Source organism: Neodiprion lecontei, chromosome 6, assembly GCF_021901455.1.
Source record: "Neodiprion lecontei isolate iyNeoLeco1 chromosome 6, iyNeoLeco1.1, whole genome shotgun sequence".
Lineage (NCBI taxonomy): Eukaryota > Metazoa > Arthropoda > Insecta > Hymenoptera > Diprionidae > Neodiprion > Neodiprion lecontei.
Genome location: NC_060265.1, coordinates 3,348,931 through 3,366,820, shown reverse-complemented (window position 1 = coordinate 3,366,820; position 17,890 = coordinate 3,348,931). Strand labels below are relative to the sequence as shown.

Sequence of the window (17,890 nt, the reverse complement as noted above, 5' to 3'; positions counted from 1 at the left end):
GTATTCATAAAAATCATGTAAGGGGTATAATAGGGTGAATACGACGGTAGCGGGACTCAATTCGACCGATAAACTTCACGATTTTCACGAGCGCCTTGGTACGAGTGTATTTTTAATTTTCTCTTTGTAGCAAAATTTGGCCGTTGTTTGTATTGACGTCTGGAACAGTTTTTTTTACCGCAAGCGCTAGAAAATATTAAGCGTAAACGTCCGGGCTGCGCAATAAATTTATTTCCGTGCTCTGCAGCAGGCATAAAGCGTGACCAAAAAAGTCAAGCTGGGAATGCAGCCTCACTGATGAAGAAACTTTCAAGCACCGCTACCCCGAAGCAGGTCGCAGGATAACAGCTGTTGATCTCTCTCTTTCTCTGCAGAGTAGTCAGCGTCTTGTTAAACCGCTTCTGACTAAACGTCATTCGTAATATAATAATTAGTGAGAATGCATACGACTGGTCTGGCGAGTCGCGAACCAAACTTACGATATTACGAAATAACGATTCCGAGTTGAGCAAAGTATATTTTTTCCAAATTTTACTCGACTCCGAGTCCAGCGAGTATCATCTGGCAGTTTACACAACCTAGAGATTATTTTTGGTTCAACGGATACAATGACAAGTCGGTTTTGTATAGAGATTTAATGGCGAGAACATCAGATGAAATTTCCTATCCGGGTATTACAGGTATACCTATACGTTGATCCGAGCACGCCGGGGAAAAGTCGCTTCGAAATTCAGTTTTAATTAATTTTGTACCTGTAAAGGGAAGAGCGCCAGAAGCGGGTGAATGAGGTGGAAAGTATCGAGGTCGAGGCAAACCCTGCTTTCAAAGGAAGGCAGATTCACCCCCGCAGCGTCCCTTCCTCTCAGGAGTTACTCGGTATCATTCAAAAGTCGAGACACATAGCCTGTAGTAAGATATTAAATTTTCCGATTCAAGCTGTCTAAACGCGATGACATATCGTCTGAATTTATTTCCCCCGATGATAAGTTAGAAGTTTGAGGGGGGGAAAAAAAAAAACAAAAAATAAATAAATGAAACAAAAGTTAAATAAAATCGCGACCGAATCGTCCCGATATTCCGACCCGGCGAGGCGTAGCGTCGCGACGCTCCGAAATGCCTTCGTCGATCCGATCCATTACACCAGATGACCCGGGGGGGTTAATCTCTCCACCTTACTTATCGTCCCAATAAATAAACAGTACTGGAACCGGTCGTGGAGAATGACTAGAGTAACAAACGTCAAGGCACCGCTTGGATACATCTCGCTGCTCGCTCTTTGCTCGGCTATCTTATCTAAATTAAGACCCTCGGATCGACGCTTACCCTTTCAAGCTTTTCAGGCTGCACTCGTGAACCGCGATGCTCGTCGACGCGATGATTTTGCCTTTGAGTTACTTTCCTCGGATTTTCACGCACGAGCGTTTTGTTGAAATTGCCGTGTAGTTTGGGGGATACGTTTGCTGTTGCGAGGAGAAAAGATAAAAATTTTGGAAACATATTTATCTTTGCGACAACGATGCCAAACAAACTTACATCGGGGTACCGCCAAAAATATTAGTAACTACGGATAGACGATTGTATACGTTTAGACGATGTTCCCGGTAACCTTATGAGAACTTTTTCACTTTCAGTTTTGAAATGGCGATCGTTTACAATTTTGAGGATGTTGAAAATTTTACACATTCTTCGAGATGTTTCGTAGAACCTTGAAATACAACTCTTGCGAGTTTCAAATCGGGCTAAACAATAAGATATGCAAAGAAAAAAAAAAAAGGGAGGTTGTTTGGCTTAAGCAGTTCGTTTTTAGTTGCCGGAAGAATTTTTCAAAATTCTCATCCATGTGTAGACACTGAAACGCGTACGAGAATAAATTCTTTATCTTTGGTGGGAAAAACGGAGGGAAAAAAAGCATTTTCGGAGCAAAGTTTCATGCGGTGGGTCGAATTTGGTATTTTTCCGAGATTAAACCCTTGCGTGATGAAAAAAAGCGCTTGATCGACCTTCGCCGTCTTGACGGGGTGGCGCGGGGATGATTCCCGGTGTTCAGGGGGTCGGTAGCGTCGTCGCAGAGGGTGCGACAGGACGGAGGTTCGCGAAGGGATGAAGGAGGGAAAGGATATAAGGGGACGGGGAAAGGGGAGGTCGGGGGTGGGAATCGGGAGGAAAATATTCGAAATTCCAGGCGAACCGCGTGATGACTCAATTTCGCAAAGACCGTTAAATGGCTCCGCCATGAACCTTCTTCCCGACGAGTTCTCCCCGAGCATTCCGCACCTTCCCGATGCGTCGTCACCGTCGTCGTCGTCGTCGTCGTCGTTTCCCTCCAAAAACTGCCGACCGCCGGACGTTTCTCGGCGTACCCGACGGCGACGTCGACGTCGTTGTCGTCGTCGTCGTTCGTTCTCGGGGGATTCGGAAACAGGAAGTGACGTAGGAGCCGAGGCTACGGAATCTCGGGAATTCCGTCGACGAATTCTTAGTCCGTGGGGGAGAGGTTAGCTCAGAGGTCCCTCTTCCTTCCGTTTACGGGGTTTTCCCGGTTCTCGACCGTGCATACGTCGAGATCAGGGTAGTTTGGGGGTAAACTTTTTCGCGAGGTTCTTTAAACGAGCTTTCCAACGGTTCACGGGAGTATAAGCCGGTCGCGCGTCATTTATTCATGCCAAATTCTATTGTCGCGCACACGCTGTACACATACTATACGTCCGACTGTATAAAACAGGACACGGTGCGTGTAGTAATCTGTACCCCGAAGTCGAAGTCGAGCAGGAGTTGATTTTTTGTTTTTTTTTTTTTCAATTCATTCTCACGCTCAATTTAACACACCAAGGATGCAGCTGGTGCTCGATCAGGTACGACCGTCTCCGTATCGAATGATTGATTACAGCTTACTTATCGACGTCGATGATTATAGCGGCACGCATGCAGAAACACGTACGAGTACGCGGGCTAGGCGTGAAACGTTGCAAGGCATGTAAACTTATCCGCGGTCACGGTGCGGGTAACGTATCCTTTCACTATCGCGTTAGCCGCAAAGGAGGCTAGAGACGGTTAACTGGAAACGTTTCAGGTACATACGAAATATATGTTTGTGCGGGTATAAACTAGGAGGAGAATTGTTTCTCTTCCAATAGCCCCGCTACGACCGCTAACCAGCCAACTGCCGAGACTGGTAGGTAGGACGTTAATGAATGGTTTGCAAACAGGACCTCATCGTCCTCCCAAGTCCTCGGGAGTACTTCAACCTTGAGCACCGTTCGCGCGGGGGTAGTTTGTCCAATTAGTCCAATCGTCGAACATCAAAAGCCAAGATATACCCCATTTCGCGTGGAATGCGCCTCGGCCAGGTATATTATACACGCCTCTACGGATGCAGCGTGCAACCCTCTTGCACGCGATGCCAAGAAAATTCGACGACATGGGAACGTGTTGTCGAACGGTATGCGATAACAAGTCGTATGTACGGTATAGGTGTGTGATTTGTGTGTTGGGGCGCAAACTGGACGGATTTGAATTTTTAATTCAAGCTCCAGTCCTTCAACCCTCCCCTGGATCAAAGAGAAACGAAAAGCATTATCAAAATTCAACACGTTATATTCGACGTTTTTCGCCCCAACAAAGTAGTAGAAACCTCCTTTAAGCACACCGTTTCTGGTGTAATAAAAATATTAAAAAAAAACAAAACAAATTACATCAATTTGCAGCTGGGAATGAGGTCTTGGTGTCGACGGGCGATGAATCGGCGATTGCACTTTCCTCGTTCTCCTCGAGTTTTCCACCAGACACCAGCTTTTTTTGTCCTTATAACACGCGCATGCGTTACACGATACCCAAAGTAATCGTACGCACATAAGCAGTATGAAATACGCCAGAAAGATCGCATCACCCTGACACGGTGACCTCCGTCGTCGTCTTCGTCGTTCCGGGCGTCTTATCGTCCCCCTTCCCCTCGACTCGGCACATCCCCCACTCGAAACCCAGCGGCGGCGGCGTCGGCGGCACCACCATTCCATCCATCTTCCGTTCTTTCCATTTTCTTCACCCACCTCCCCCCCCCCTTCATCCCCACCCTCTCGTTCCCCGTCGACGTCCTCGCCTCGCCTCGCCGCGCACTCTCCGCTCTCCCTGTTCACTAATTGCAGATTCTTCGCATAGTTTCGCCACCCTTCGGGGGGTTGGAGGCGGCCGGCCCCCACCCCCACCCCCCTCTCCGCCACTCTCTCGTCCTCGCCGTTCGTTCCACCGCCATCCTTCGCCCCTCGCCATCCACCCCCTCGCCGTCAGGATCCGAGGCTTGGCCGCGTTTCCGTCCCGCACCCGCCGACTATACCTCGGCCGGCAACGGCGTCGTTGGCTTCTTCTTCTCGCACCCGCCTTTCCTCCTCCACCCCCCTCGTCCTTCTCTCATTTCTTCCTCCTCCCTCCTCCCGTCACCCTCGCCCCTCGACGTCCCTCGTCGCCTGGCTTACACCGCGTGATACCACGCTAACTCACTGCCTTCCTCCCGCCGTCACTTCTCAACTCAACTCTACGGTTCTACCCCAGGAAAACGGATACGTGCGGCGGTTCGACTCTTTTCTTCCACCACCCTAAACCCTCGAATAAAATTCCCATTTCCTACCCTTATACCGTAAGCCGGTTGCTTATCGATGATTCGTTCAATCGGTACTCGGCTCGGTGTTTCGCTGGTTGAAACAGTCAGCTCTTCTTATTCTTGTTCTTATTTTCCTTTTTTTTTTTTTTTTTATTTCTTCTCCCGCCGTACACTTTATTTTACCAAATACAGGTATAATCCTGCGCGGTGAATGACACTGTCGACGATAGCTTTACCGCAAGAAATATGTACTCTATATGTACATCGTTTTTAAGAATCAAAAGTATCAGTCACCGGACAAGATATTCCGTTTGCAAATGTGGAAAAAGTACATTAAAGTTGTTATATTTTAAATACCCAGCGCGCGCATCTTTACCGCAATTTTATCGTCAAGATTCACAAACGGTCTCATCTTCGCGTGATTGTATTACACGTACATATATCAGGTATACCCTACCTACCTGTTATAAATTAAAATATGGGCGTATACCTTTTTCTTTATGCCCTCGACTTCCGTAACGAGTAAATCTCAACGTGAATATGTGTTTATCCTACCGCGTAGCTCGAGGTTCGCGATTCCCTCTCTTTCTCTCTCTCTCTCTCTCCATCTCTCCTACGACTTCTCCGCACCTTTGAGGCGGACGAACCAAGAGAAGTTGGTATTTTAATTAGCGCACGGCTCGTTGTCTTCTTTTACATTATGTTTATACATACACATTTGATATTTATTCCCTTTAAGGTTGAAGACGCGGAGAGATAGTCCCTAGGACGCCTCGTCGACGAGTTTCTTGTCGCGATGATGAATAATTAATTAGCAAACTTGCCCCGACGCACCCTCGACTCCCCCAACCTCCTCCCATTGTCATTCCCGTCTAATGCCGTTAAAAAAAAAATGATAAAACCCGAGCTCGTCTGTCCGTCATTTTGCCAGCGGCACGTGCGCGCCAATAAATATCAAACAACGATATCGCACGTATTCCGGCAAGTAATAAGACGCTACGCTAAACACGGTGTCCCGGGTGTTACACGAACAGATTCTCGTATGTATAAATTCGTAGAATAAGACGAGGGGTGAATCCTTTAGTCAAATATCGCCGAGCATCCCGCGCAAACTGCGATCGAGTTTCGTATCAGCCGTCGTTAAAGCTCGCTGCAGCGGCAGCCGGTTGTCGAGCTTATCCACCAAAACTCGAAGTAAACTCGAGGGGTTTAATTTTGTTCCTTTGTCTTTATTCGTACGTAAAGGAAAGTCGGGGGCTTGCACCTTGACCGTTGTACGAAGCATGCGGTACGATCTTCGCGCTTTTGCGCATTCGAGGAATTGGAATAAATTCGCTGACCCCTCCGCGAAATACTTAGGTGTGCGAAATTGTCCCGGCGGTTGAGAATGGCAGGGGTACGGAAGGGGATGGGTCGAGGGTGAGGTATAAGACCATCCCGCCGGCGACACGGTGCAGGGTCGCTTCGGTCATCTTGGTCACGCCGCCCGGTCGGGACCATTACGCTCCCGTTTAATTAAACTCGGCGAGATGTCAAAGGACTCTCTCGCTCGGTTCTACCGAGAAGACGGACAATGCGAAGCAGATTATTACATAGGGCCGACTACGGCGAGACGAAGAAGGGAACGGGGATGAGCTGCAGGGACCTCGGCGCCCATTGTCGACCCCGGGAATATGGAAACGCCCGGGATTCTAGCGACGGATTCAACCGGACCGAGGCGAACCGTGGAATATGCTCGTTCGAAAAACCTCGACGGAAGAGGGGGGTGAAGGCGATTCGTTGTTGTCGGCGATGCGGAGTCGAATTAACGCATTGATTCAAAATTTCGAATCCGCGAAGGCGGTTGCAATTTTTTTTTTTTTTTTCGCAACGTTGCATTGCCCGTTGAGAGGTGACGATCGAGAGATCGGTTATTACGGTACGTAAGAGCGGCTATAAAGTCACGCTTGATATACATTGTCATTGAATAACATCGTCCACGCGTTTGCAGAAGCGGAATATCTCCTAGACGCGGATGATTGGCCACTTTTCTCTCTGAATGAACTGCACGGCACGCTGCGGTTGGATGTTTCAACGTACGTACGCGCGTAAGTATATAAATATATAGACACACGTGAAACCGTACGTGCGGAGCGCCATAAATCCGATCCATCCCGGCCTCCGCGCGGGATATAGCAAAGAGAGAATTTCAGGAACGGTTGGCTCGAAAACCGCGAAATTTACGCTGGAAGCCCGGATGAGCAATCCAAACATCGAATATGCGGCAATGCTCCTGGCAACGTCGATTGTTGGTCCATCTACGCGCGTCACGGTGCGGCCTGGCATCCGGACGAGGTGCACGATGCACGCGGAGGATGATGCGGTAGCGGCCAGGGTTGGTTTGTTGATTTATCAGTAAACGGAATTGGATTGATTCAATTCGCCCGCCGAGCCTGGTTGCGGAGGCAATTAATTCTGATTATATCGAGCTGCGAGCAAGCTTACACAGGCCGCGGGGGACAAATTAAAACGGAAATCAGATGTACGCTAATGGTTGCGTTACCTGCCGACGTGCGTGCTTTGATTAATTATTTGCTTTTCGACGGTGGGAATTAAGATTGGACGAATAATTCTAGAGGATTTTTTTTTTAACATTTTTTTTTAGAAACCGAGAAACACTCTTTCATCCCCGCCGTATCATTATTTATAGCTTGAATTTGTCTTTGATTTATTATTTTTCTTAAACTGTGACACTTGAAGCCTTTTTATAATTTTCTTCTTCAATTTTACCTGTAAATACGGGTTAATTTTGTGGTAAAAGATAGTTTGTTTTGCGTTTTTTCACCAAAGTGACACGGTTTTATATACATATATATATAAAATAAATAAAAACGAACGGTACCTCAATTTGTTTTTTCCACCCTGATAATTATACATACGCTTTCACCGCTCTGTACCAAATTACATCACTGCATTAAAATTATCAACGTACAAGGATAATCGCTCGAAAATAACCGCATCGTGCACAATATACATGTGTATATAATGTATTTATGAGGAGGAGAAATTGTTGAGTCATTGAAAAAAGACTGTAAAAAAAAAAATATATATAAAAAAATATAAAAATATATATATATATACACACATCGTTCACGTAGCTCGTCCGTATAAAATACAGCTAAGAAGAAGCCTCGAAGGCATCGCATGCTGTCCCAGCCAGAGAGATGAAAAACCGATCGAAGACATTCGACGCGTTCCCGTTTCCAAATCCTGCACACGTCACGTCGAGTGAAAATTTGTCTTCCCGTGCCTCCGCGTGAAAACGTGCAAAAAAAAATAAAAATAAAAATGAAAATCAAACGCCCAGGTACCTATAATTTATCTTCGTATTCAACGGAGGTACACAAATCCGTGAAACAGCACAAGGTGCGTTTATTCGGTAAAATGACGAATGAATACGGCTTGGAAACGAGCTTTTGAGGGTTACGGAGAACGAGGAGGAGGACAAGGGGAAAATCCCTCGAGGCCGAGAGGCTGCATGCGATCGTCCTTAAGGAGTAGTAGGTGTATAGTCTCGGCTACGGACGACGACTACAAGGTGCCCGCGTCTCTCTCTCCTTTTCGTCGAGGAGGACGAGGAGAGATTCGCCATCCCATGACCGCCGGTCAATAACTGGACACCACCGCCTCCGCCCCCCCCCCCCCCCCTAAAGCGCCACCAAATACGTCCACGTCCCCCAAAGATTACCCACGCTGCACTATCCGAGTTTACGTAAAATGAAAATCTCTACACGCTGAGAGTTCTTTTTACTTTCGCGTCCTATCGTCAATTTTTATTCTTTTACGCAACGATATTCGGCACAATTTTATGGTACAAAATGAACGCACCTACACTTTGGTATCAAATTTTATCGCACAAATTGAAAGTCGCAATTCAATTCCAGCCTAAATTCTTATTTCGTATATGTTGAAAATGAAAACACTTCACCTAAAGCGTATATTCCGTAATAATTAACAATTTAAATAAATTTCAACGCAATCCCCACCACCCCGTATGCACGGGAATCGATTTACGTACGTGAAATCTACAGCGCAAATTTTGTCAACAGTCATAGAAAATGTTTTATCATTTTTCAATATTTTTACAAATTTTTTTTCTCCATCGCATGCGGTAACTGTTACCGATTGCATTACGCGACGCGGGACGGAAATCCGTTGCGCAAATATTTGAAAGCTGAATACACACGCCCGCGTTTAAGGATGGCGATGGGCGATCCGCGGATGCGGATGAATGGTTAAACAGCGAACAGAAGGAGAGAGAGAAAGAGAGAAAGAGAAAAAGGTGCGTATTACAGGTAGTATGGGTCATTATTCGAGGTTGAGCATTCGGACGGACGCCCACGCCTGCCGACGAGGAAGCAATGCGCGAGGGAAGCCCGTCGTAGTCGTCTACCTAATACACACAGTTTCGGAGAGCTTGGCGTTTTAACCTTTTCCCGGCAACGCGCGTAGCCAATCCGGTTCGTTGCTTCCGTATAACATGTTCGTTTAAACGTGTGTGAGCGGGGAGGGAGAAGGGTCAAGGGAGAAACCAAGGGAGAAGAGGAGGGGGGGGGGGACAATTTGCACGTTACATTAAAGCGAACATCCGGAAAGGACGCGACCGGTAGCTTCTACAGGTATAATGCACGTATGTTTGTATACGCGTTGCAGAGAGTGGTGGTTGGACGACAGCAATACGATTTTATATATACCGGGTGTCTGGAGATTTTACTTTTTTTATTCTCCGTCTTGTCGATCTTGACGAATCGTTATTTTTGTGAATTAAAATTCGAAATACACCTGTATTGGAATTGTTGGTTCTTTCTTTCTTTCTTTCTTTCTTTCTTTTTTTCTCTCTCTCTCTCCTTACTCCAGCTATAAAATTTTACGAGCAATATAATTATTACAGCTAAACTAATCAGAGGAATAAGTGTCTGTGAATTGTACGATATAAAAATTGTACCAACAGGAGTAAAAAAAAAAAAAATAAAATTCAAGAAGACGAGGAAGAGAAGAATAAAAAAGTAAGGCAATAAAACGAATCGAAGACACCTCACGCGATGTTGCGTGTGTGAAAAGAGCTGTCTTGCGAAAAAGCGACACTTCGATGAAAGATATAACACAGAAGGCCCGCCATATTCGAGGAAAGATTATTCATACACACACACACGCGCATTCGTTTACATATCCCCGACGAGTCGCAGATGCGATACGTATACGTGTGTAATATTACGTATTACGTAAATAAGGGTGCGCGTATAATGGAAACGCGTTACGGGCGACCGCGGCGGAAAATCTTGCTGCACATCTGCAACGGGCGCATGGACACGCGGATGCGTGTAGAAACAAGAATACCGCGGCCAAGTATCATCACGTGCAGGTAGAGTGTAAGCAGATGCGCGGATTCTACCGAGGAACCCGAAGGAGTAATCTTCGAGAAAATATCTGAACGCCGTTTCAAGGATCGTTTGTGCCCAGCTTTTTAACGACCCTGGAAGAAATTCTCGGCCGAGTGAACGCGTTCGATGTGCACTCTGCACATGTACACCCTTGTACAGACGCGTGCTGGCTTTTCGAGTATGCGCGAGCGACTGTTATAGGTGGCTATAAATCTTTCCTAGGCCAGTAAGTATTTTGCGCTGTACCGATATCCGCAACGGTGATGTAACAATGGATGGTCTAGGGTAAAACGCGAAATATTTTATTGTCGGATAATGTGATCAAAGTTACGGATTATCCTTTTTAATCGTTGCGGAAAAATCTTCGTCTCTCGACTAAACGGGACAAAGATTTTAGAAATTACTTTTTACGTCTCGGCGACGATCGGTTGTGAAAAAAGTGATCAATGCTATTGACAATTGCGACGATAAGACTAAAATTTTACATTTCGCCTAGTGTAAAAATGAATATCTATACTATCGCATTGCACACTGTTATCCGAAGACGCGTTAAAAGCTGTAAATTCACGTTTTACGTAGAGTGAGAGGATTTTAAATCCACTGTGTGAATTATTCGCGACATACCGAGTAGCTTGTAATTCTACACGCGGGTAAAATTTAAATCCTGTACATGTAGGTGTATACGTAACATATACACGTGCAACGTAATAGATGCGGAAACGATCGAAGTTGAGAAAGAAAGGAAGAGAGATACGGGAACGGAAGGAGGAGGAGACGGCGGGGCGATAAATTGCTTAGGGATATTTAATCAGGGAGAGGCTAATCCTTTATTGGCTCTCGAGGGACGCAATGAGGCCTCTCGAGCAGGAGCGAGAACCTCGGGGAGGGCGAAATAAGTTTCGAGAGGATCGATGGGCAGTCGAGTTAAACGATCCTCACGCCTCGTTATCCTTTGTTTCCATCGGGCGGGTCTTTCGCCCCGACTGGCTGCCGTCCAGCATCCAGCATCCAGCATCCAGCATCAGCCACTTCTGCCGAATCGACTTTATTGCTTTTGCTTGTAAGAGACGTTTATATACCGGATGCGCGCGATTTCGAATTCCGCCGGGTGCCGAGGAGGTGCGAATTAATTTAAACTTTCCACCCTTTCGAACTTTAATACCTACCGTACCTTGGACTCGCCTTCTGTTGCAGGATCGGTCGACTAGCTTCGGCAGCTCGGCGTCATAACGAATTTCTCCCGGTGTGCGTGATTAATTCTACGTGCCGATTCTTGATATAAAAAAAAAATATATATACATATATATAATTTTTCATAAAATCCACCCAAGAGTGGAAACGAGAGAAGATACAGCGGCGATGAGTGGAGGAGGTATAACGGGTAACTTTGAGCCCGGTTCTCGGTGAGATGTTACGGTGTATGATATAATAAAAGAGGAGGGAAGAGAGAAAGAGTGAAATGAAATGTTGTTCATTTATCCGACGACGCGAGAATTGAATTAAAGCACTCGACGCCGGGTTTTTATTTCGTGATTCAATTGCCGCTGCGAGCTTTTGCCGGGTCAGAATCCCCCGCTGGTATATGTACGCGGTGTTCGGAGCTTGGGGAGAGGAGAGGCGGTTTTCATTTGGAGCTTAATGAAAATTAAAACGCATTGTAACCCGGTAATGAATCAATTCATGCTCTCAGCGATACAATAACTGCGCGGGAGCTCCGCTCGTAATCCCGGAAAAAGAACTGCCTCGTGATTTGCACCTCGGTTAGCTTTACAAGTTCTCCACTCTCGAACGAAACACCCGATGATACGCGTCGGAGTTAATCATCTCTTGGTTTTCACTTTCGAAAAGAAATAATTTTACAACGATGTCTCCGGTACGAAATATTCGACTCTGCCAATTTTGAGAAGTTGAAGAATTTCTTCAACTGTTGTCGCAAGTGTCAAGATCGAGATCGGAAAATTCCCAGATATTCCCGATAAATTTCTGACTTCCGGAATAAACAGAAGATTGATAAAATTGACCGGAGAAGTTGCAGCGTATATACATCGGCCGGTCATCGATTTCACGGGAATAAAGCTTCCGTTCGCTGGATCGTTTTCCGCTCAACCGTGACGAAGAATATTGCCTCCGGCCGCTGTGTGGGAGAGAATCAAGGTGCCGGAGGTGGCGACGCGACGTGTCGGCCAAGCCGCAAGCCAATATCGGCTCGGTCACGTAAGTATAGACGGACTGACCTCAGCGGAGCGAGCAATAAACGCGAGGCGAGGAAGTAAGAAAGGAAAGAAAGGAAGGAAGGAAGGAAGGAAGGAAAGGAGTCCTGCCAAACTGCCGGGACCCGGGAGCCAAGGATGGTTTCGGCCAATTCGAAACTTTGCATGCGCTGCGATTTCCGCAACGTGAAATTTCTCGCCATTCGAGTATTATCGACATTTCAAATACCCACGATCAATCGATTTCCTAAAACCCAGTGTTAAAAATACAATAAATTTACCACGTAACTTAGTAAATTCATATTAAATTTCTTTGAAACGTCTCTCTTATAAGTTTTAGTCAAATCAAACATTTTTTACCGTCAATTCGAGTCAAACGCGTGATAATTTACGTCGCTAAGACGAATTTGTAAATTTGCAACCCGACTTCGTAATTTGACAACTCTTTTTCCACAGCAAATGTGTAGTAAATAAAAAATCATATTTAACGACGGACTCGTTGCGTCGGTTTCTCGATCATTTTATAAGGTGTCAGACGTACAATAGAAAAACAAGTTCTTACTCACCGTACATCTTGCCTTCGTCTGAGAGGATAATTTTGCGCCGACCGCATGGCGGGTAAATCGCCAACGCCTCTTGGAAGCTCTGTTCGATATCCGGTGACCAGACACCCTCCGCGTCCGCTGCCGACAAATCCTTTTCGTCCTGTAAGTAAGGGTAACGTAAAGAAAAGAGAAATAAATAATACAATATTAAAAAAAAAAATTTATACAATTTGCACAGAATCGGAAGGAAAAGTCGCAAAACAATTTTCATGCGTAATCGAAAATTCACGCAATCGTTTCAACGGTGAAAAATTAGCAGTTCGTTGTAATTATGATTGTTGAACACTATTCGCCGAAAATCGATGACCAAAAATTTCACCGTTACAAATAACAAAGAATTCGCATTGTATAATCCAAATTGCACGATAAAGTAGGCAAGAATATTTAATTTCAAAATCTTCTTCGAGTTTTCATTCTCGCTAATTTTATTTTCGCAAAAGAAAAAATTTGCCTCACAACGAGATTCGCACGCATTATTTTACATATAATAATAGTAATAATATCGATAATAATAATAATACAGTGACAGTCTCCGATTATTCGTTCCAGCGAACCTCGCCAGAACTTCCTTCGTTATATCCGTATGCAACGTAACGTGTTTACTACTTTATTGATGAATTGAAATTCGGAGAATTCGTCATATTTTAATAAATCAATGAATCGTTCGCTTCAATTTGTTCCGGTATAAAGTACGAGTTATTTAGGCAGGCATACACTCGATAGACCGATTGTAAATAATAATTATTTTTCGACAGGTTCGTTCGGTGCTGATTGAGGGTAAATTGAAAATATAGAGAGGCATTGCAGCAGCGAAATCAAAAAGGAAAACCGCCCGTGTAAAAAAGAATCACGCGAGGTTCGAGTAGGTATCAATTTTAACGTTAACGCAACGAAGCATTAATCGAAAAATCAGTATTCTGCAACTGTACTGTGATTTTACAAATTATGAGTACGTTCCGTTTCGTCAGTGAGATTTGCCGAAGTTCAGACAAACTTATATACTCAACGTACAAGAATAAGACGAAGAAGAAAAGAAAAAATCCAAAATTTGGCATGCGAGATAAGAAGATGGAATCCTTTTGTAAGATCGTTATTTATATCGATCAGCGATTGAAGTAAAAAAGGGAGAAGAGTCAACAAAGACAAACCAATCATTTTGGTTTTATCGATACATCAACGTCAATTCATATTCGCTGTAAAAACATTTCTACGGAGTGTACTTTTAAAATGAATTATTTTTGCAGCGGTTACGCGACGATCTTTTCCGTAATTTTTCATTTTCCGTCTCTCTTTTTTTCTCTCCTCTGGATCGCTGTTACAACGCTCTTCAAACTTACATCGCTGATGTCGCCAACGTCGAGATTCTTCGTATCCGAGCCGGAGCCGTTGGCGTCGGGCGGCGGCCCGGAACTCGCGGGGGTCCACGGCGAGGAAATGGTGTCGGCTGCAGCCACCGCACTGCCTGTAACAATGCGAAAAATTAATCATCGCGTGCCAGGTTACAGGAAAGAACCGCTTTGGTTGGGGGTAAAGAAAAAAAAAAAAACAATAATTGTGAATGTCAAATTTTTAAATAAAATTTACAAATTTGGAAACTCCGAGTACTTGTGTAACATTGTAAATATACAAAGTCGAAACGCGGAATGACAAAATATAAAAAGGTCGAAACATTGAACGGCAAAATCGATTTTATTATTTTACTTTTCCATACTTCTGCGTTCGACCTTTTTTAATTCTACTAATTAAATTTTCGCTTCTGTAAAAATTCAATTTCACAAAAAATAAACTTACATCGTGCCCAGTGATGTAAATAAATAGAAAATTGGCGTGCGTGTGCGTGCAGTGTTTGTGTAGAATTTATGTAAGCGTAGAATTCATCAATTTAGAGCAATAGATCGATTACACAAATCAACTGTGCGAGAGGAAGATAGGACCGAAGAACCGTTTAAATCTCACATCGATGAACGATTTTCATTCTCGTTTATACAGGTGTAAAAAAAACCGTATCCTCAAGCTTAACAAATAACATCGGTCTTACAAATGAGTAGTAAAACAGTATTCCGTCTTTCTTATTTTATTTTTGCAATCTTCTTCTTCAGCCTCTTACTGTATATCATACAGATACACGATATCGGAATTATGGATGCCGAATGACGAGCTGATATTTGAATTACAAGTAGGTCGTACAAATTCGCATTTTCTCTCGGTAAGCTTTTTCGATTGCAACGTGTAATCGGCTTCCCGCCAATTTATTACAGTATAAAAATATACAAGGTATAATATTGCCCCTGTCTGTAATAACAGTAACAACGATCTTCCCCGAAAAACAAATAAACTAGTACGTAAAAAAGAAGTACGATGACGAGGAAAAAAATATATATAAAAAAATAAAAAAAAAAAAAAGATCACCACTTGCCGACCCCGATGTTTTTGGTTAAATAAACAGTATCGAACATCACGGGATTCTGCCGCGCGTCCCGAGTGAATCGGTTCAACGTTTATACCTTTAACCGAGGGGCGGTTAAGCTTCTGGTTGTAAAACATCCCCTGGCGGTAACGGATGCGGAGGATCGTGCAACCTTGCAGGGCTTGAAGTACGAATAGAAGGACGAGGTAAAGTAGTCGGATGATGGGAGGGAAGAGGAGGAGGAGGAAAGGGGGGGGGGGGGGGGAGGAGGAGGAAGGAGCACGAGCCGGAGGAGGAGGACGAAGCGAGCACGTGAAAAATAGAGCGGGAGACCGAAACGAGCAACAAGTGGTCTGATATCGCGGTATCAGTCTGCATATAACCCATGCGGCGGACAAGTTTTTAGGTAGGGGGAGGATATAAACTCGTCGTAGGCGACGACTCCGCCTCTCCCAAGGGGAGTGAAACGAGAAGCAAACTCTCATATCCTCGACTCTTCGGCACAATTGTTAATATAACGTCAATGGGGAAAACTAGACGTTCGACATCCTCGACAGATGAGAAATCGGTGAACTAGATACGTGTGTACCTAGTTGAGAAACGGTAAAGGGTTGAATTGCATTGGAATCGGAGATACTGGAATTATGGTTAAGGCGTTTGTAGAACGCGGTTTTAGGTGAATTTCGTTATGAATTTCGCAAATTTATGACGGTTGAGATTCGATGAAATTCGGTAAATCGTAAGAGCCGAATACTTTTACTCGTATGTTACAATACGTAAGCCAGAATCCTTCGGTCGACGATCCGAGATCGCAGAGTTTAGAGATATTTTTTTTCGTTCCAACAACGTGATATCGTGTTTCTCTACCTTAACGTTACGATAATTTGAAAAAAAGGTGAATTAAATCTTCGCACAACATTGTCCGACTGTTCAACTATGTGTCGTAAAACCAAAGAGCAGAAAAAAACGGAAAGAAATTGAATGCAAACTATGAAAATAGTTGAAAAATTTTCCTATTCAAGGATATTAATTCAAAGATTGATCATTCTTTACCCGTTTCACGTGTAAATCGTATCGACAAACTCGTTATGAGATGATCGAAAATTTTAAAACCCTAACTTGCTTTACCGTCGTTAGAATTTTAAAAGAAAATAGAAAAAAAAGAAACGATTCATTCAAACGGCGATTGGATCAGGCATGCATATTTCGAAACAATAAATGCGCGGCGAAGCGTACATTTAGACGAATACAGAGAGACGGAGACGGATCGTTAGATCGACGACGTGTAATTCCTCATCCGTAACGGTAACTTTCTTTGCGTTAATGCGCCAGACGATAGATAGAAACGTAGGTATTACAGGCTTCCTGGTTACGCCAAAGCGGCACGGCGCAACTGATTACGACGATAAATATTGTCCTCCTTGCGTATATCTGCCTTCCTTGTCCGTACGGATACCGTCGATGGATATCAAGCCAGTCTGAAACGCCATTCCGGCATTATTCGCGCGCGAAATCCGTCGACGAATGGATTATTTTTTTTACAAGATGCCGTTCCCGATGAGCTTTGTAAACAAAATTAGTACAGAGTTTGTACGAGGTCCGATAGAGCCAAACGATGTATTTTTTATTGATTCGCCTTTCCTTTCGCCAACGATAAAACCTTTTTTCTCGAAATTTCTAACAAACCTGAAAATGCGCGTCGTAAAACGACGCAGCGTGACGAATCCGATCACCGGTACACGGTCGAGTAGAAAAATCCGATCTCGATTCGTTTACGATAACGAAATGTGTCAAATATGCACAGGTTAAAAACAAAAGGTGTACGTTGTATGAGTGATCGAAAAACGAACAACGTATTTTATCCAGCCGTGTATTTTCGAACGAAATTCGTCAACGGTATATTCCGATATTTTCGATTACAGTAGTTATTTCGGGGTTTCAACGTGCCGTAATTTACTCACGTACCGTACTCGTTGAGGGGTAACAAAAACCGAGCATCTATATAGAGCGACAAAGAGAGGTGAAGAGGGAGAACGGGAACGAGGCATAACCGCGCATGAATTGTTTCAGGTCAATATTCGGCATTGTGTTCGTTAAAATGAGGCTTCGAGAGGAAAGGACAGGATAGGATAGGATAGCGTAGGACGGGATAGGTAGGGTAGGTATTTCGGAATTCGCGATAGCAATCTCTATACCTACACACGCTGTGGATTAACGTCTTCACCGCTCTGGAATTACGGGCGAAGCTTGTGTGACCGATATTATGGCACGCTGCTCTCCCCGCGTGGTCAGCCTAGGATCGGCCGAATTGCCGTCGCGGTTTGTGCAAGAATCGGTAACGAGAATCGCGCGCGATTTTGCCGGGGATTGGATTCGAAGCTGCGAAATTGACCCCTTACGCGTGTAAGGAAGAAGAATTGTTCACATCGCAAGACGAGATGCGACAATTATTTCCACTCGTCATATTTTTTTATCGAAGGGATTAGCGAACGATTTTAATTGGGGTATAGAATGGTGAATCGGGGAAAATTAATTATAAAATATAACCAACCGTTATCTGTCACGTCTGCAATAATCTGGGTATTCAAATTGTTTACATTCATCTTGAAAACATATGCGCACAGATTACAAAATACGAATAGCAGTGTTCGTAC

At 44.4% G+C, this 17,890-nt stretch overlaps 1 protein-coding gene across 9 annotated transcripts in view; it reads right to left on the bottom strand.

Annotated features, from left to right (window-relative positions):
* The window catches only part of LOC107220658 (protein scalloped), a 104,124-nt gene that overhangs the window by 10,886 nt on the left and 75,348 nt on the right, over window positions 1-17,890 (bottom strand). For all 9 annotated transcript variants that reach the window (XM_046742736.1, XM_046742739.1, XM_046742737.1 and 6 more), the window contains 2 exons: window positions 14,167-14,291; window positions 12,791-12,929 (listed from right to left, as the gene is read on the bottom strand). In XM_046742736.1, coding sequence (XP_046598692.1) covers window positions 12,791-12,929; window positions 14,167-14,291 — 264 coding nt within the window. The remainder of the gene's footprint in view (window positions 1-12,790; window positions 12,930-14,166; window positions 14,292-17,890) is intronic.